The sequence below is a fragment of the Octodon degus genome, unplaced genomic scaffold (assembly GCF_000260255.1).
Source record: "Octodon degus isolate 3935 unplaced genomic scaffold, OctDeg1.0 scaffold00010, whole genome shotgun sequence".
Taxonomy (NCBI): domain Eukaryota; kingdom Metazoa; phylum Chordata; class Mammalia; order Rodentia; family Octodontidae; genus Octodon; species Octodon degus.
In genome coordinates, this window is record NW_004524586.1 from 22,576,691 (window position 1) to 22,596,928 (window position 20,238).

The following is a 20,238-nucleotide window of genomic DNA, read 5'->3' on the forward strand; positions in this document are numbered from 1 at the left end:
TAAGTCACTTCATGACTTTCCTGCTCGAGGGGAGACGCTTCATCTTTCCCCAAACAAGCTTGTTCTGCAGCCATTGCTGTCTCTGCAAAAAGATATGTATATGTTTTAGAGGCAGCTGGGTCTTCACCGGATTCTACAGGACTTCCCAGAGGCAGATGGCCAGGCAGAAGGTGTGAACACCTGGCCAACCAGATAGCCGAGGGAAGAGGACAGAAGCAGAAGGGGACAGGGCAGCAAACGAGTCACTGGCCATGCAGTGTGATTTTTCAGTTTTTAAAAAAGTAATGTTGAGGGTGCCCAGCACTCTGAACCCTATCACTGTACAGTCCCAGGACCCTTTCTGAATGTCCTCTCCATCCCAGCCTGGCTTTTTTTCTGCTGATCACTTTTAAAGCTCAGGAAAAACAAAACTCAGAATGCAACTGGATTTAGCCTGTCTGACTTGAGAGCATTAGGCGGAGTCTTGACAAGGCAATGAACTCATTCTACTAATTGTAAGGAGCGTGAGGCCTTTAGCAGGTTATTGGGCTGCTCCAGCTTCAGAAGGCTTCAGAAGGCTTTGATGGCCTCCTCCTCCTCCTCCTCCTCCTAACAACCGCTCCTCATGCTAACTGGTTTAGTGCGTTTTTTATGCAACAAAAGCAACCACCGCCTATTCTTTAGAAAAAAGTAGGCTGGGCTTTAGCAAAAGAGAATTCTCAGTTCTCACTCTGTCTCCCGAATCGCAGATCGTACTTTCCCTTTTGAGTCCCTCACAGTTGCTAAGAAACTGCCATTTGGAAGGAAGGGTAATTAAATTTTGATTTTAATTTAAAGGCAGAGCAGGCAAGGCTCGCCTCGCTCCCTTAGTGCTCGAGCTGCCTGAGCGCTGAGTGCAGAGACTGGCCGCTTCCAGATCAGAACTGAGGACTCCGTGGGATTTGAGCGCTGTGGCCCAAGACAGAGGCTTTGAACTGGTTCTCTGTCGCAAGGGCGGCTGAACTTTTGGGGAGAAAAACTTGGGAGACCAGTGTGTGTTGGGAAAGCAAGGGCTCTGGGCTTGATTAATTTATAGGTGTAATTTAAGAGCCTGGTTCTCTTCTGATCCTGGGGATGCATGTTTACTGAGCCTGCAGCCATGAGGCCTCTGCTCCCTGGACGTTTTTTATGGCTTTTGCTATGTCAAAGCAAAAGCTGTAGATCTCTTATGAGCAAACATATTATTATGTCCAGAGAAGGACAGGCATGTTATAAAATTTCAGTGGTCAATTAACAAAGATTTATTCTTTGTCACTCAGGTATTTTCTTCTCTCTTTCCTCTTCCCTCTCCCTCTTCCTCTCCCTCTCTCTCTTTCTCTCTCTCCTTCACCTCCCTAATTACCCCTTGGAATGAAGTAGGCTGTGTTTTCTTCCTGCAGTCTTCAGTTGGGTTAGGGTTCCCAGTGATAGAATAAGATTTGCAGAGCCAACCTGGATTATTTAGCCTCTTAGCAGCTGGGCTTTCTACTTTAGTGAAGTGGACACTTGAAAAAAAGAGGGAGAGAGAGTTGAAAAAAAGAGGGAGAGAGAGAGAGAGAGAGAGAGAGAGAGAGAGAGAGAGAGAGAGCGAGCGCGAGAGGAGAGAGGGGAGGGAGAGAGACAGGCGGGGAGGGAATGTATTTTTTAGAGCACTTCAGTGTGTTTACTACGCATTTATTTGGTGGAACTTCATTCCAGCAGTGCAGCCAACTGTCCCATGGGCAACAGCCGCACCCTTTGGCCGGCTTTCCATTGTGTCTTAATTTGGAATGCTCGCAGGGACCTTGGAATCGCTATTTTAAAGGTCCTCATCCTGCTGCAGGTCCACGTATTGTACATTTGCAACCTGCGGAGCTCAGAATCTTGTCTATTTTTAAATTGCAGTCAAGTAACAGAGGTGAGCTGTTCTTCAACCCTTCGGCTTTCTATGTATTTATTTCACTGCTTCTGTAAAAAGAAAAAAATCTGTTTTATATAATATCAGAGAGTTAAACATGCTGTAAAAGAAACTTGCCTAACATTGTAAATCCTTCCTGTGGGGAAGATGTGATTTCATTATCACATAGGGGAAGAACTGAGCCAGCTCTGGGCTTTCATGTCTCATCCAGAAATAATTCATGGACTAATCCTTTTTATTTTGACTTGACGTGAAAAGTTGCAAACCCAAGGGGTTCAGTCTGCTCGGGGCCTGTTGGCTTCCAGGGTGGGGGGGTCGGCTGTGGGAGGAGCGTTGTCCTCCTTGCTCTCGCCCTCTCGCTCTGTGCCTACCAGGAAGGCCACACAGGGCTGTCTGCCCCGCCTGAGCTGCTTCCTCACCAGCCATCTGCACTTGGCTTTTACCCCAGTGCCCTAGAAGTTACGTGCTGTCAGCCGCTTCTTGATTGCTGCTCTTGAGGGGCTGATGGACACCGGGCAAGATTGATGGCCGAAGGGGATGGGCAGAGTGTGGCACTCAGCAGAGGCTGGCATCCTGGGACCTTTTCCAAGACGTTTCAGGCCTCATTCTCTGACTTGTTTAAGGGCAGAGAATAAGGTTGCAAAGGAAATCGAAGCCTGATGTGGAGAAACGAAACATGAGGCCTACTGACTTTTAAAAAACATTTTAAATAACATTCTCTGAGGTTTCATTTTATACCAAAAGCAGCTGTAATAAGTTTTGGAAGGTGGTATAAGGTTTCTATTACAGAACGATTCTGCTTACAGTTTTTGTACCCAAAGTGAGAAAGGGCCGAGGGGGAGAGGGGGTGGTTAAGAGGTTATTTCATATAAGGTGAGAAAATGTGAAAAGATGAATTCAAGACTGTAAGTGGTAACATTCGGTATGCTGTAATTTGCAAATGCAATAACATTAAACCATTGCAAAGGTTTCTTTTTTCCTTTTGGTGAAAATAGTCTGGATAGCAATGGAATAACTTAATAACTGGAGCCCAGCGGTGCTGTGACCACAAGTAAAGCAAGCCTGCAGCTCTGTAGTGAGCCCTGCCAGGGTTGCCCCAGTGACTGATTCCCCCGAAAGGCTGGTGCAAGCCGGAGGCGTCAGCATTCTGAAAGCTCTTGTTGTTCACGGGCAGCATTATTTGGAATTAAGCATGCATTATTTGCCGGTGAAACAATTTATTAGAAATAAGCATGTTAAAGGAAGAGGGCTTGATCTGAAATTTAGTAGCTCTAGTTTATAACATTATTTTTATTTTATTTTATTTTATTTTATTTTTTTACAGTTTTAGGGGAGGGCACTAGAGTTTAGGACCTAGAACCTCCTGTGTTTTAGGCAGGTGCTCTGCCACTGACACATCTCCAGACCTTTGTAGTACTTTTGTTTCTGAGAAAAGACATTTTAGATCTAAACTGTCAGTGTTTATCATAACACATATGTATGTGAATGCAAAACTGGAAAGTTGAGCTGAGGAATGAATTGATACCGAAAACCCACTTTCCTGAGGGAAGGAATAAGCTTTGATATTTGACAGGTATGAAAGGGCATATTTTGTGAAGTTGGCTGGTAATATCCAGCCCAGGGACAACTTCCCTCCTGCTGTTAAATCTCTTGGTGGGGAGCCTGGTGGGAAGAGAGGAGGAGGAGAGGGGTGTGTGGAAGTGGGCTTAACTCTGTCCTTCCCACGTGGATGGGCCAGCCAGGCGCACACGGGCTCCTGTGGCCCATCTCTGAGGCAGCCTATTAGCCAAAGTCTTAGGGTCTCTTGTGCTGTTCGAAGACACCAATCTTTGCATTTTTCTGACCTCAGACAGTAGGAGTCTTGACTTTGGGCTTCTCTGCTCAGCCTAAGCTGGTGATGTTAGAACAGATGAATGACATCACTGGGGACTCGGGAATCCTGTCAGTTTGTGGACATGTAGGTGTCTGTTAAGTGAGGGGACACAGCAGCATATGATCTGTAAAGGACAACTACTAGCAGTTTTTCTTTTCAGAAAGTTTTTAAAGGCCAGAAATAGGCTTATGCAGTAAAATCAATTTGTGATGGTTTGGCTGTGATCCAACAAATTCCAGTGAATGATATTTTTTAACCTGAAAAGTTCCAATAGAAATGCGTAGATATTTATCATGGTAACTTGCTGTTCCCAGTGCAGTGCACAGGGTTTCTTAGGAGCATCGTGGAGACATTTTTGATGTGTTGAGCTGGCTCAGGGCTCCTCATCTCCTTTGTTTTTAAGCTGGAGTTAAGGGCAGTGGTACCCATAGTTGGAAGAGAGGGAGAGGGAGAGGGCTAGTATGTGCAGGTGTTGGAGAGATGGTGTTGGAAATAGACTAAGGATTGGGTTTTGTGTGGTTTTCACAGAGCTGTCATGCAGGAAGATCCCGGGGAGTTTATGCTTATGATGTTTGTGTAGACAAGATTGCACAGCAGTGTGGCCTTACTCATCGTATTTTATTCTTATAAAAACCCTTAATATAAGATCTACTTTCCTAACACATTTTAACTGTACACTTTGTCAGGTATAGGGGCAATGTTTTACAGTAGATCTCGAGAACTTCTCATCTTGCTGGATGGAAAGCTTGTGCTTCTTGGTTAGCAACTCATTTCCTCTTTTGCCCTGCAACCACTCTTCTACTCTTTGAATATATAAACATGACCAGTTGAGATGCCTGCTGGAGGTGGAACCAAGCAGTATTTGTCCTCCTGTGACTGTCTTGTGTCATCTGACATAATGTCCTCTAACTCTGCTTTGTTATATATTGCAAGATTTTGTTATTTGTAAGAGCTGGATGATTTTCCATGTATGTAGAGATGATAATTTTATTTTATTCATCTGTTGATGGATATGTAGCTTGGGCTGGCCAGATAACTCAGTGGACTAAAGCCCCTGCTTAGGCAGGTGCGGGGACTGGGGTTTGATCCCCTGTGTGCCACGCCAGTTCTGCTTCCAGGGCATGCTGAGATGGTGACTAAGACTGGGCGTGGTGGTGCATGCCTGTATAATCCCAGTGCTTGGGAGGCTGAAAACAGGAGGATCACTACGAGTCTGATCTGTGTAGTTAGACCCTGTACTAAATACATAAAATTAAAAAAAAAAATCAGTATCTTGGCTGGCAGGAATAGTGCTCTGCTGGGGGTAGGACTGCTAGTGTCTCAGATCCCGATTTTCATTCTTTTGGTTAAATCCATGTGGGATGGCTGGATCAGATGGTCATGCTGGTTTTCCTTCTTTAGGAGATTCCTTGCTGTTTTGTGCAGGCCGCCCATACTTTTTGGTAGTAGCTATCCTAACAAATGCAAGGTAGTTTTGGTTCTGATTTCTATTTCCCTGATGGCTAACGATGAATATCTTTCCCTATTCTGTTGGCCATTTGTATGTCTTCTTTGGAGAAATATTTGCTAAGGCCTTGGCCCAGGTTTAAATTGTTACTTCAATCTTGAACAACCATGCATGTGGGGGCCAGCTCACCTTCATTTGGTTACTTCTGTAGAATTTCTGCAGAGAGGACCCTCCCTAGGTGTAAGACTAAGGGGTGCCCCTGGTTGAGAACCCCCTCTGTAAAGAAAGAGGCAAGAGAAATGAGGGCTGGGAGGAAACAGCAAGCATTTCCCTGTAGGGTCGCCTCACAGATAGTCTAAAGCGTAGCCTGAAGCTAGGAACTGCATCTGCCTCTCCCATTGCACAGCTGACTTAGTATTAGATCAGTTGCTGTGAATAAGGAGTCAACAGACAGAGTAAGCATCATGATAAAGAGGTGAATCCAGGTGTTAGCTTGGTCTCTTCATATGTGGTCTCTTCATAATTCTGACCTTTAGTTTCTAGGACATTTTTCAACAAAAAGAATGTAGGCTTTCTTGGAGCATCTTAGAAATATATAGGAGGTATAAACCCCTGTCTGGCAAGCGCAAGGTCCTGAGTTCGGTCCTATTAGAAAAAAGAAAAGAAAAAGAAATGTGTAGGATACTCTATGTGTGCAGGAGCCATTTGTGGTACTGGAATTATCTACGAAGTTGCTTTTATCACTTGTCCATAATGTGAAGCCCTGGTTTAAGGTGAGATTTGGAAATCATCCCCAGGGAATGAGTCACCACTCCTCATGCTACCATTTGTCTTTAGATGGTCAAAATCTTTTCCCTTGTTCATTAGGTGGCTGTGGATAACCAGCAGTGTGGGATGTAATAAGTTATTTTCTGGGGGCCGGGGAGATGGCTCAGTAGAATAAGTGTTTCGCTGGCAAGCGCAAGGGTCTGAGTTCAATCCCCGGATCTGCAAAAAAAAAAAAAAAAAAAAAAAAGTTATTGTCTGGATTTTCTAAATAAGTGTACTTTTTACAAGGGTTCTGCTCCAGTGGTTTCCTTTGAAATCAAGTTTGTTGTGGATGGGGCCTCTGTGCTGTTTCAAAGGAGTCAGCGAGCAGACGGGAGGCCTTTTTGGCTTATGCCCCCAACTGCCTTCTGGACACCCCCACTGATTTATTGGTCTTTCATCATCTCACCCGGCATCTCCTTTTTTCCATGTTCATCAGAGCGGTCACCACATAGGCCCATCCTCCAGGCTGGACTGCCAGCAAATGCCTCCACGGTCGTCGGAGGGGACGTGGAATTTGTCTGCAAAGTTTACAGCGATGCTCAGCCTCACATCCAGTGGATCAAACATGTGGAAAAGAACGGCAGTAAATATGGGCCTGATGGGCTGCCCTACCTCAAGGTTCTGAAGGTGAGAACTCTCTGAGGCCCAAGGGGCCCGCGACTGGTGACCCCTCTGTGGGTGTGGCCAAGTCTTTGGCTTTCTGTTGGATGTGAGAGGAGCACTATTTTTGGATTGGCTAGTAGAGTATGATAAGTTATCAGAGCATCAGGCCTACTCATAAGATTTCAGAAGGGAACTGTAGGGGAGGGAAGGAATACTTCATTTCCAGTCAGACAGTTCAGCTCTTTATCAGCCTGAGTTCTTAGACAGGACCGTTAGGCTCAGCTGCATGCCTCAAGCATGGAGATCATAATCTTGCCTCCCCAGTGGAGTACAAGGGAAGGGGCTTGGGAAGCTTTAGGTACTGTGCTCATGTCATTGGCATTCTGATGTTGATTTCTATTGATAGGACTTCAGGATCAGATTTTAATCTCCACGTTGTAGAAAAAATTTAGTTACCTCCCCCCCCAAATATCCTTTGAAAAACACTTAACATGTGATTTACTTATTTATTTTTTTACTTTTTTGAGAGAGGGTCTCACTATGTAGCTCAGGCTGGCCTTGAACTCACCATGTAGCCTAGGATGGCCTCAAGCTCACAGCAATCCTGCCTCAGTCTCCCAAGTGCTGGGATTGCAGGCATGTGCAGCCATGTCTGGCCTGTGTGAAGTTTTAGATTTAGCTTGATCTTCAGAGCGTCACAGTCTGTGGCAGATAAGTCTGTACTGCTGCTTCTTAGCCCATTGCCTACCATACCTTTCATGTTGAGTTAGTTGTATATAGAGAATATTCTTCAAAAGAAGTCTTCCAATAGAACTATGGATGGCTAACTAAAAACTTTCAGTCAACAAAGTATTTTCTCTAGCTAACAACAGCCAGGATCTAGAAATTTGGGGAAAGATGACCAACCTGGGGAACTGCTAACCCATTCTACCAGTTGTGTGTCACACCTTCCACCCTTCTCCACAGGTCACTTTCACTGTCCCCTACTTGACCTCATCAACCCATAGTTCTTCAGCCATAGTGGAAGTTGTTGTCTTGTAGTGTGTTGGTGGTGGGACCGTAGACAGCACCGAGTCCTTCCTGGTTGGCCGTTATATTGTTCTCCTATGTCTGTTCTAGCACTCGGGAATAAATAGTTCCAATGCAGAAGTGCTGGCTCTGTTCAATGTGACTGAGGCGGATGCTGGGGAGTATATATGTAAGGTCTCCAATTATATAGGGCAGGCCAACCAGTCTGCCTGGCTCACTGTCCTGCCCAAACAGCAAGGTAACAAAGTCTTTGTTTTCTGTTTTTGTTTTGTAAAAGAAAGCTGGATATAGAAGCTGAAAAGACTTGGTGCTTTGGGAGACTGCAGGCAGCTTGTAGGATTCTTCTTGTGGCCTTGGTATATTCATAATCATCTTTCTTTGGTGATGCAGCTGGCATGATGCCAGCAGCCATGGAAAAATGCCCACAACGTTCAAAGTGCTTGCTCTGATTTCTTCGAAGGATCACCCTCTATGCTCGCCCAGTTTCTTAGGTTGCCCCTTCTGGTTTATCTTGTTTGGGCTGCACAGTTCCCATGATGACTGCACATGGACACCATGAAACACACACCTACATACCGAATCTGTAGCATTTCAGGAGCAATAGAATTCTTACTTCCTTCTGCCCCAGGCTTGTAGAGAAACCGTGCCATAATAGAATTCATCCCACAAAGTCTTGTTTCTTTGGTTCCATATTTGATCCTAGTCCAAATTCAAGGATGGTTCATCTCCCCTCATTAATACCACCCGATGCTACTGAAGGAAGGAAGAAGGTTGGCTTTCTTAATCTGTCAGGATTGACATCTACTGTTTATAGTAAAAAGAGGAAAACTCTTTTTTTCTTTTGCTGAGATCATGCTTTCTGGCATTTTCCTTTAATGCTATGTAAGTGAGATGGTTTTATGAAAGTAAAATTAACCAGAGCCTGTGACCAAGACAACCTTTCATCCTGGTTCATTCCTGCGGACCCAGAGGGATGTGTGAGGTGTCTGGGCTTATCTGTAGTATTTTATTTTATTATAAAACAATTTAGATAGAACTACCCTCTTGTCAACATGGGAGTCTGCAGCCAACAGGGCCATAACCCAGCTTAGCCTTTTTGGGCATTATACTTTTGGAAAATTACCCTAAATGCAAACCAAAGCAAAGGCCAACAGAACGGACCTCTGTGGGTTGATTTTTCCATGTGTCTGATTGCATGCATGTCTAGGTGGTGAAGCCGGTGTGGTGATGGGCCTGCAGAGGCGAGCTGGCCAGTGGCTCTCCGTGTCTCTTGGTTGTGGGCTTTGTGGATGGGCTGCAGTCGGAATCTTCCAGTGGCTAGCACCTCCCGGAGCCGCCGGTGCAAGGCCTCATGGTTCCACGGCCCTTTCCACAATTGTTCCTGTGTCCTCTAGCCTTTTTCTTGCTTCCTTTGTTTTCTAGGCCGCCGGTGTTAACACCACGGACAAAGAAATTGAGGTTCTCTATATTCGGAATGTAACTTTTGAGGATGCTGGGGAATATACGTGCTTGGCGGGTAATTCTATTGGGATATCCTTTCACTCTGCATGGTTGACAGTCCTGCCAGGTATATACTGCTCTTTCTCTCCTTGGGTTTTCCCCTTTTCTTGGTTGATTGCTATAAAATTAACACAGCTTCTGTTAAAAACAGCCCCTTTTATTCTTGCATAAAGATTAAAAAAATTCAAAATGACCCTCCAGGGATAAGAAAGTTGTCTTAGAAATTCAGTTACAAGGAGATCCCACACTCCATTTATGATCAAGTGAAAATCCAATGGGATCGTAATGTTTTTAGTGAGTTATTGAGCCAATATAAAAATTCACCCATCCCCTTTTCTCTTAAAGAAGTTGAAATTACTTTGTAAAATGCAAAGTAATTTTTTTCTCATTGCAAATTCCACTTTGCTGAAATCCCCTATGAGACTTATTCTTCTTGTCCCATATTTTTAACAAGATGGAAACAGATGGGTGTGTATCCTGGGGTGCCCCGGGGATGCCCCTCTGAACGTAGGTGTGCAGAAGCAGTGTGCTACCTACCTTGGGAATCGGTGGCTTGTTGCATGTTGCAATAGAATGGACTCTTAGTTTGCTTTTAGTGCAGCGCGTGCTTGTGCCATCTTGGGCTTGATGTTATTTCCATGCTGTGGAGAAATAAACATCCACAAAGCCCTATTGCCTGCTGAACACTGCTGCTGCCTGAGTCTTTAACTGACATGTCTCTAGCTTAGTTAAACCTTCTTGATGAACACTGTCCTCTCTGCTGCTGCCGCCTCTTTATTATTTCCTTTGTGAAACTTGCATAGACACTGGTTTGCTAGCTTATGATGTTCCACTCCAGTTATTAATGCCTTATTTTTAGAATACAGCGGCTACCTGCATGCTTATTTTATGTCTAGTAAAAATAGATTGATCATTTCATTTTGTGCTCTGCTGCTGTGAGTTTTGACTACCTTGCAAGTATTTTTCTGATTAAAATGTATAAGCTTTAATACCATTGCATCCGTTCCCCCTTTTATTGTGAATCTGCTCTGTGAATATTTGTCTTGAAACAATGAGATTGCTGTTGAGCTTGCTTCTACTTGCAGTACTGCATTGTGCAAGTGCCTCACAGGCACTTCTTAACCAATTTGCCTGAGAGTACTAGCCTATTAACTAAGAATGCAGTTTGAGACAAGTGCTGCTTGGGAATACACTGCTTATACATTGACCCTTGAGGACAAAGAAGGGAACAGCATAATTGGAAGTTGATAGAAGAAGGTGCTAAATTAATCATATATGTATTCATGTCTATAGTTTTTCTTAAGGGAAAAGTTGTAGTGATTTATTCAATATACCCAGATACAAAAAAATTTTTATGGTTAAACAGTAAACTTTATTATGAATCTAATGATTTCATGTAAACAATCCATTCTTTATGTTAAATGCATTGGTTTACTTAATTAAATAACATGCTGGACTATACTAAATAAGCCAGTAAAACTTTTTTGGGGCAGCCTGCTGCATGAATATTCATTTCATGTGGAGCTGTGTTCATCTGGGATAAATCATACATTGAGCCTTCCTCTGGAAGAGCCTGCCTCTGCAAGACTGAAGCCTCCCCACTATCTCCTTAGAAACAAAATGGGAACCTTCATGTTGCAGAGTTTTCAGCTTGTTTTGTATATTCAGAGGCTACCATGAAAAGCAGGTCTTTGTGTGGGTGCAGTCGGTGGCCTTGCTCTGCCCAGATGCCTAATAGAATGTAGCTTGGTGTCAGCTGCTCACTGGTGGCAGAGAGCCACTGGGACTGGAGGTAGAGACCAGCTGAGCCTGCGGTAAAGTGAGGCACATTGGTTACTCATTTGTATCTGGAGAGGCAGTTGGTGGGCCTGCGTTCTCCACTGTCTTGCAGCATTGAGTTCTTGGGAAGCCCACCTTGCCTCAGGACTGGTCAGTCGATCATTGCCTTTGATTCCTGTAGCGATGTTGCAATGCATTACTCCGGTGTCCTAACGCTGTGGCCTGCTTATCTGTTCTTCCCACCTATAATCTACAATCTAGCTCCTGTAAGAGAAAAGGAGATTACACCTTCCCCAGATTACCTGGAAATAGCCATTTACTGCATAGGGGTCTTCTTAATCGCCTGTATGGTGGTAACAGTCATTGTGTGCCGAATGAAGACCACGACCAAGAAGCCAGACTTCAGCAGCCAGCCAGCCGTGCACAAGCTGACCAAGCGCATCCCCCTGCGGAGACAGGTAACAGAAAGTAGATAAAGAGTTTAAAGACATTTCATCCTCCCTGTGCCCCAGCCAGCTCTTCATCTTTTCCTCTGCTTTGATGCCGTGTGGCAGCTCCGTGTGTGGATGGTTTCGAAGTGCCTCTTGGTGGTCGTCCAATTAGTGTTTGGTGCTTTGAGGGTCTGAGCTGTACTGCTTCACCAGGGTCAGCAGTTGGGGTCTCATTCCAAAGGTAGGAAAGGACTACAGTGTGGAAATCAGAGAGTTGATCAGCAGGACAGGAGATAACCCCGGAGGCAAGTTCTCTGTGTTTGTACTCAGTGGACTTAGATACAAAGCTTTGGTCATTTGTGCTTCTGAGGATCAAATGCCCTTTCTTTTTTCTTTTTGTCTTCTTTTTTTTGAAGAGAGACACAAATATTAGGATGGAGCTTATACTATGGTAGTGTGGGAAAGAGACTAATAGTCTTTGTTTTTTAAAAATTTTTTTAAAGAATTGGCACCCCTTTATTGTTTTATATTTTATTTTAAAGAGAAAAGTAAAACAAAATTTCAACATAAGATAATAGGGGATTAACAATGGCCAATACATTGTGTTCTGTTATCTTTAAAATAGTTACTCAGAGTACAAGATATAGGCATTAAGTTGTCTAGAATAGTAGCACAAATCTTTTTCTCAGTGAAATTAGTACTGTAATGATCTTAAGTATCGTGTGTGTTTGTGTGTCTGTCTGTCTGTCTTTGTGTCTTTCGCTTCTCCCTTCTTTTCTCCTTTCCCTTATCTTGGTTTTTCTTCCCTTTTAAACAGTTTCTTCCCATTTTACAATTGCCCATTCTGGATCTTATTTACCTTTTTCAGCTTCCCACAGTAGGGAGACTGATTAGCGAGATTAGTAACCTCTGATTTGGGATTGTGTAGGAACGGCTGCTTGGGCTGCATGCTTTAAACCGGCCCGCGGTTTCTTTCTAAACTGAATTTTGGTGGCGGCTTTTAATCACTAACACAACATTGTATACAGATACCATTATGTTACTGTCAGTAGTTCTCATCACAGCTATGGATTCAGTAGTAGCATAATTTCTACGTGTAGCTGATGTCTACTTTTTCTTATACCCCTGGTTCATTTATTTTTGGTTTGGAAGGAATGGGACAAGATAAAGCATATATTATTAATCAAAGTCTCACAAAAATGGATTAGACAGAAAATGCTTTACGAAAAAATCGTTTATTTATTCATTGATTTGATACAGGGTCTGGCTATGCAGCTCCGACCTGTAGTGATGATCCTCCTGTCTCAGCCTCCCCAACGCTGGGATTAAAGGCGTTCGCCACCATGCCCTGTCTCGATGGCCAGCACCACGGCATGCCTGGGGTTCCGGGGCATGGCATGGCATGTGGTACTGGGATCAAACCTGGGTCCTTGTGCTTGCCAGCAGGCGCTTAGACCACTGAGCTATCTCCCCAGCCCTGGACAGAAAATACTTTGACTCTTCTTGCTCGTTAAGAGAGATGAGAAGTCATGTGTGAATGCAAACTCTGTGTGAGAGTATTTAAAACTTGTTTCCAGTACAGGTGGGGTTTTATTTGTTTTTACCTAGAGAAATGGCCAACTTACTGGCTGTTTCAGGGAATGTTTTAAGCAGAATTTATGCTTTTTAAAATTGTAGATTCCTTAGTTTCACCCCAGAGATTCTTGTTTGGTAGACTTGGATGGAGTGTGGAATATGCATTGTAGATAAACCCCTAGGTGATACTAAAAAGCCCTTTGAGAAACTCGAGGTTCTTCTCCACTCTTGCCTCTCCTGGGACTTAAGGCAGTGATGTTTCTCTCTGGAGACGATTTTAGTGAGGATTAGAACTTCAATTAGCAGGAATTTGGTCAGAGATCTGCTGATCTCCACCGACTCCTAACTCCAGGCCACTGGCCCTTGTTAAGGTATTTGGAGCCACATTCCTAGGGGATAATCTTTGTTTTTGGTACGGGGAATGGAACTCAGGACCTTGTGCTTGCCAGGCAGGTGCTGTGCCCCTGAGCTAGCTCCCTGGGCTTCTAGTGGATCTTCTGATTGGAGGCTGAGACTAAATTTTTTTTTTTTTTTTTTTTTTTTTGTGGAACTGGGGATTGAACTCAGGCCCTTGCGCTTGCCAGGGAAGTGCTTATTCTACTGAGCCACTACCCTGGCCCCTGAGACTAAAATTTGAAGTGCATGTCAAGTATTGAGAATGCCCAAACTGTGTCAGGAGCATGAGGGAAAAATAGACTGGTTGGGTCTCTTCTGCCACCACGAATGCTGTTATTTTGGGTATTGTCATTCATGTGGCTAGGACAATAACAGAGCTAGGGCCAGTTGCTGGCCAGTTCTTCTAGAATCCTGTTCTAAAATGACTCTCATGTGGCCCAGTGGTGCTGTGGCCACCCCTCCTCTGCTCTCCTTCAGATACAGGAGTACTAGTAACCTAGGGCAATTCTTCATGGCAATTCATACTGGGCATTCCAACAGGGGAGTGGAAATCCCATCTCTACTAATTTTTTTGCTAACAGGGGAAAAATAAGAAACTTACAGTTTAGCATAACTAGACACATTGTCCCACAGTTATTTCATGGAGGGGAGGGGGAATGATTATCATACTTTCCTTTTTGGTTTGATAAAAAACAGGTATGCACTGAAAATCTCTTTAATACAACCATGGCCGTTCTGTTTTCCTTCTCTTTACTGGCTGGTTTTTCTGTATTGGTCATCATTTCTCTCATATGCTCTGTGACTGAAGGAAAATTAGGATTCTTGTTTCTTTCCTTCTTTTATTCATCACTTTCTTCCCTCCTTTTCTTTTTATTCCTTGCAGTTTACTGTAATTTATCTAAACCAGATGCCATGTAAAACATGGCCGGTTACACTTGTCATTGGCTCTACGGTTATTTGGGGAGCCTTTGTTTGGAATGTAATTGCCTTGTGTTTCCATAGGGTTAAGTACTGTAGCATAAGAGAAGTAGAGGAAAGTGGCCAATGCCAGTCACCCTGGAAAACTCAGTCTCGGAGAGATTAATTTATTGGGGGGAATTGTTGACACACTTCATTCAGCTCATGGTATATGCCAAAATGTGGTGCCTTCTGAGTTATTCAACAAATCACCTTGTCACTAATCATGCCCCTTTGGAAGGGAGATGCCTATCTAGTTTCTGGATAAAAGAGGGTTGCCGGACTGTAGCTGGAAGGAAAAGCCCCAGGAGGAAAAGCCCCACAAAGGGCTGCAGATAATGTTGATGACAGAGTGAATATCACAGGGACGCCAAGCATGCTTTTACCTGGCGACAGGTGAGCCTGTAATCAGATGTCCCGAGGACTTGTTGCTCCTAGGCATTCGGAAGGCCACGTTTCCTCCTAGGTTGGTCCTGTTCTTCCCGCCTGACAGGTAATGCTTAGGATCTCCATGGTGGAATCCTCATTCTGTCTTCCTGGCTCTGACCCTTACCTTTCCTTAACGTATGCTTATGAGCCTGTCTCTCTACTACCCACTCCATCACTGTTGTGTTTGTTAAATAAGGTGTGTGTGTGCGTGTGTGTATGAGATCTTATTGCTCATTTTTCCTTATTAACAGTTAATTAACAGTTACTAATCCACACTGGACTTACTTTTCTTTTAATTTTAGGGAAGGGTCTACAATGTGTTCAGGGCTTCACTACTAGATCGGACTCGTAGTGATACGCCTGTTTGCATCCTCCCAAGAGCTGGGATTACATGTGCACACCATCATGCCCAGTCCCAGTGTGCCCTGGGGGCAGGGCCTACATGGCAGGCCCGGGGATTGAACCCCCGGCCCCTGTGCCTGCTTGCAGGCAATTTAATCCATTGAGCTATTTGGCCAGGCCTGGACTTACTGTTACAGACAGACATTCCAGCTTGTTTTTGGTGCTAAAAGATTTTTTTCCCCCAATATCATAGAAGAAATTCCTGTGCTCATTCTCTAGCAACTATGACTCCCCCCCCCCACTGGATTTAGAACAGTCCATTATTTTTATGTACAGAAAACTGCAAGAGTCCAATTAGACCATTTTAGCGGCAAGGTTTTTAGCCTTACCTTTACCAGTCATGACTTTTTGGTACTTGATGTGCTTTGATGCCTAGAGAGAAAGAACAACTTCTTGATGAGGGAAGGGCAGGTGCATGTGGCGCGTTCTGCGTGATGGACGCTCCTCCCCGTGAGGTCAGGGCTGGGAGACCCTGTACAGCACTTGCTCACCCGCCCCCACTCTTCAGTGCCTGTGTGTTAAATTGGCATCTTTGTGAGCCTCTTGTTTCTTGTACAGGCCCGCTGGACATGTCCACATGAAGCCACCCGTGCATGTCCTGAGTTTGAGGGGCGGCTTCACCTCCTGTAGCTCCAACCAGAGGACAGTGAGGGTGGGGACAGGCGCTGCAGGATGCGCAGAGGAAGCCGAAGCGGCTTGCTCAGGGGATGCAGCGGGCTTATTGAGTAGGTTTTCTTCTGTGTGTATCTGTTCTCCTTTCTGCAGCCTCATCCAGAGGTGGAATGGAAATGTAACTGTCTCGGTCTGGCCGGGCTCTGTTCACAGGAAGCCCGAGTGGCTCTCGAGGTCCCGCATCTTCCTCAGTGGCTCACAGTGGCTGCCGGGTATTTTACTCAGATTGTAGTTCACCGTGGGAGGAGCAGTTACAGGAAGAGTGATAACCAGAGAGAAATGAAGTATACATGTGTAATGATTACCTTTGAGGCACAGAGCAGACCCTGGGGATGGTACGAGTGGGGCAGAGAGGGCAAGGAAGGAGGAGCTCTTGGCTTGCGAGCTGGTTCTTAGGGTTGTGTATTAATGGCCAATAAATAGACCAAACTCCATGAAGGGAAGTTCTGCTGCTAGCAACTTGCTTGCCGCCTGGCAGCTGAACTCCGCTATTCTGGAATACCTGTCAGCAGTGTAGTCAGTCAAGTGGTCTAATGAAACCTCACTGGCTCCAGAAAACATTTGGGTAATTGGTGTGGTCATGGCTAACCTGAGGGGGACCTGCCCTTTAGCCAGGGCCTCCCCTTCCTTTCCCTGACTCTACCAGACTTCTCTTCACTCACTCTCAGGACAACAGGCCAAATCTGACCAAAATCAGAACTTTAGTGACGAGATCTTCGAAGTCGAAGCTGGGACTAGTCAGTCATTGCTCTGGCAGGTCGCTCAAGAGTCCGGAGGTGGTCGAGGGGCAGTAGAGGCTTATTGAGGACAAAACTTGAGTGTCTGATCGACTTCCTTGCTTCATTTCCTTACTTTTGTAAGGGGAGAAAAAAGTCCAACCTCAGAAAATCTCTTGAAGCTTTAGCCCCCAGCTTGATGTGATAAAAGCATTTTGCTTGGTCCTAGGGGTTGGTGAGCAAGACAGATGGCGGCTGTGTGTGTGCGCGCACACCAGGCCTTCTACTCTGGCTCCAGGTGCTGGAGAAGCCTGAGAGGTGGACAGTTCCTTGGCCAGACTGTGGTCCAAGGGTACCTGTCAATTCTCAGAAAAAAACAAAACAAAACACATCTGAATCACATCTCCTCCATGGTATCTTTGTTTTTATTAGCTCTGATCTCTGAGGTCCCTTCTAGATATTAACTTTAATCTAGTAAAAAGAGATAACACTATTTCTTGGTGGCCCTTTAAAAAGGAAAAAAAAAAGAACCCTCTACTTCCTCTCTTAATCTCCCATATGCACTATGGAATTATACGAAAAGCTCATTTAGTTAAAAGCTTGATTTATAGCACATGGTAAAGAGATTCCAGCAAGTGAGGAAGCTAAATTGGAAACTATGAAAATATATGGTTTAAAAGCTACCTGCCAAGATTTGCGAGAGGGAAATAGTTTACTAAAGCTTTAGCCAGTTTTTGTTTACAAACAACTTATGACTCACTAAGAATGGAATATTTTTTAAGAGGCATTGGAAGTCTGGAATTAAAGTCTGTAGATACAAAGGAGATCTGATAGGGGAAATTATGATTTTATGAAAAAGGAAAATGATAATCTAACGCTACTAAGGGAAGACTTCCAAGGTGGGCAGCAGGGACGTGATTCAGAGGAAAGGAGCCCCTGAAACATGGGGTCTCTTGGGGGAACTGCTTGCCAGGGATCACGCCAAGCCCCCCTCCAAACAGGTTTGCTTTCAGAGGAAAGGGAGTGGAGAGAAAGCCAGTTGGATTTTACAGTCCCAGAGGGGATTTTAAAAGCCTAGTAAGAATGCATGGAGGTAAAATTAAGATATACCTCAGCAGGCAGAGTGATCGGGTTCTGTAGGTTCTTTTACTTGGGGCATTTTCTTACCCCCCCTTTTTTTTCCACTTTGTTTTTACAAAAAATATTTTCCACATTTAGTCCGATATATACATTTTATCTGAACAAAATCCCTCAAAGTAAACATCATTTTGTAAACATTGTTTTATACAAGAAAAGTTTGCAAAGGTCTTCCGTCTTATTTTGCCTATTAGGATGCTATTTTTTTTTCTTTTTAGGTTTTCCATTTTAAAAGTTTTCCCATGAAAAGCTCATGGAGAGGTTTGAGAGGTGCTCCTTTTGGGAGATGGTGCATACAAGGGTCGAGCTGCGCTGTGTGTGGGGTACAGAGCCCCTTTGGGTCAGGGGCTCAGGCCCAGATGCCTTCTCATGGAACGTCACATTTCTCTGTTCTAAAGTAGCCCCACTTGTCACTAGGATTTTGTTACCCTCCAGTTTTTGTTTCTTCCCTTTTGAGACTCCTAGATTCTTTATTTCTTGTTTGCTGGAGCTCTAGCCCATCCGAGGCAGGAATGAAGGGCCTTACCTTCCACATCAGAAGTCTTTCTTAATGCGTGTCCTGTGCTGCATGCAGCCCTTATTGAGACAGCCCAGGCTGTCTCCCTCCCTATGCACAGCACAGTATCTGAGCCGCAGCCTCCAAATACACTGCATTATCCAGAGAGGTGCTAGTGTATATTTTCTGAGACCTGGCTGCCGACAATTCTCATGATGCTAAGAAAAATACTGTTGTGGTGCGGGTTGCAAATGTAACGGAGCTCTTCCTATGGGTCCAGCTCAGCAGCAGGCGACCAACCTTTGCTCGTCTTTGCTTCTTCCTCACGTAAACTCTGAGATGCCCAGCTCTTATTTAGCAGATGAGGAAACGGCCCTAGGAAGGTTACGCAACTTCTCAGAGCTCACAAAAGAGGTTGTGGAAGTAGCATGTGGACCCTGACAATTGGACCACAGAGACCCTCATTGGTACAAGGACTGCAGGCACCCTGAGCGAGGGCAGCGCCTAGACTTGCTGGACTGTGGACAGTCCCTGGCATTCCCATGCTGGAGGATGCAGAGATGCCATAAACCAAAATAGCCTGGGAGCCGAAAAGGGAAATAAGAGCAACGGTCTTACCTTTTCTAACCTACTCTAGAATTGATACATTCCAAGCATGTGCACTCCGTTTTCTTTTCTCTTTGTGCATGCCTTAGTTCAGATTCTTATTATTAGAAGAAATATTTTTGTTGAAGAAAGTGCTTCTCTAAAACATAAAAGAAAAATACATACATAAAAAAATACATACATGGTAATAAAATCCAAATGGTCTAGAAAGTCCTGAAAGGCGACATATTTTCTACCCCTGCCCCAACCTTTGATCTCTCTCCCTAAAGGTGACCATTGCTAAGACTCAGATATCCTTCCAGAAATATTTTAAATGTCTGTTCTCACCCTCACTGCAGGAAAGCTGCTTTCCTCACATTCTATTCCATAAGCCTTCCTGAGGGTGTGGTGATCTGTAGGGACAAGGCGCAGAAGCTCCAAGGCACCTTTGTTTCCTGGGCTTCAGTGCTGTCCAGTGCTGCGACCTCCAGGGATTTCCCAGTCAGTCTCCCTCCTCCCTTGGTTGCGGCCCATGTGCACCCCGCGGTACCATTCTGGGAACTCTCGTGTCTAGAAAGCAGGGGCTATGCTGGTGGTCCTGCAGAGTGTCCTGGCTACAGAGTCTGCTGGACCCTGGCCATAGGAGGCCTGTACTGTCTCATCACTAGGCCGGCTTTTACTAGCTTGGCTGGAACTTCTTGCCTCTGATCTTGAGCACAAGTTTCCATTGCAAGGAGTGGCAGTTTTTGCCTGTTTATGTAGAAGAACTTCCTGGAATACCTTCTTCTTTTATTTTTTTAAAGCACCAGGTACCTTTGGCAAACATGTGGGGTTGATGCAGATTGAGTTAGGTGGGCAGAAGGACTTGGGGAAGCATCATTAACCAACCCTGTTTTGGAGTTTTTCTGAGCTCCCCTTCTCTGTGGATGAAGCCGAGGATGCTTGTGTGCCTGATGGAAACTGAACATTTGGATGTGGCTAACGCACCCTGCAGAGGGGGCTCACTCACTGTCATGGGCTTGGATACCCTGTGACTATGGAGGGACCCAGGAGATCACGTGAGCCTCAGAGCAGGGCCTCTGCCTAGACTAGGTTGCTAGTGGGCACAGACTTAGATGCTACAGGGACACATGCATTTACTATTTACTTTTTTTTTTTTTTTCCCGTTCTACTGTTTACCTTTGCAACCTGGATACTTGGGAATAAGGCTCTGAGTTACAAAATTACCAATTGTTCTGTCCCCTGCCCCATTTTTAAATTTCACTATGCCACAGCGGATAAGCATCTGCATAGTAAAATTTGGAAAAAGCCCTTCCACCCCCACCCCATCAAGAGACTGCTCAGAAGGGCAGCTGTGCACCCCCTGAAAAGACAGGAAATTCTGCAAGTGGCCTCTATCTTGATTTTAATACTGAAAATCTGTTTACTTCTTTTTTAAAAAATTTATTTATTTATTTGTGTGTGTGTGTGTGTGTGTGTGTGTGTGTGTGGCCAGCTCAGCCCACCA

At 44.7% G+C, this 20,238-nt stretch overlaps 1 protein-coding gene across 13 annotated transcripts in view; it reads left to right on the forward strand.

The window, feature by feature from the left end:
* Window positions 1-20,238, forward strand: part of Fgfr2 (fibroblast growth factor receptor 2) — a 110,966-nt gene that overhangs the window by 64,248 nt on the left and 26,480 nt on the right. For 5 of the 13 annotated variants that reach the window (XM_023708969.1, XM_023708973.1, XM_023708968.1 and 2 more), the window contains 3 exons: window positions 6,461-6,651; window positions 7,747-7,894; window positions 11,197-11,399. In XM_023708969.1, the coding sequence (XP_023564737.1) occupies window positions 6,461-6,651; window positions 7,747-7,894; window positions 11,197-11,399 (542 nt within the window). Of the gene's footprint in view, window positions 1-6,460; window positions 6,652-7,746; window positions 7,895-9,078; window positions 9,224-11,196; window positions 11,400-20,238 lie in introns of all 13 variants that reach the window. The other 8 variants (XM_023708971.1, XM_012513452.2, XM_004625613.2 and 5 more) reach the window with 3 other exon arrangements.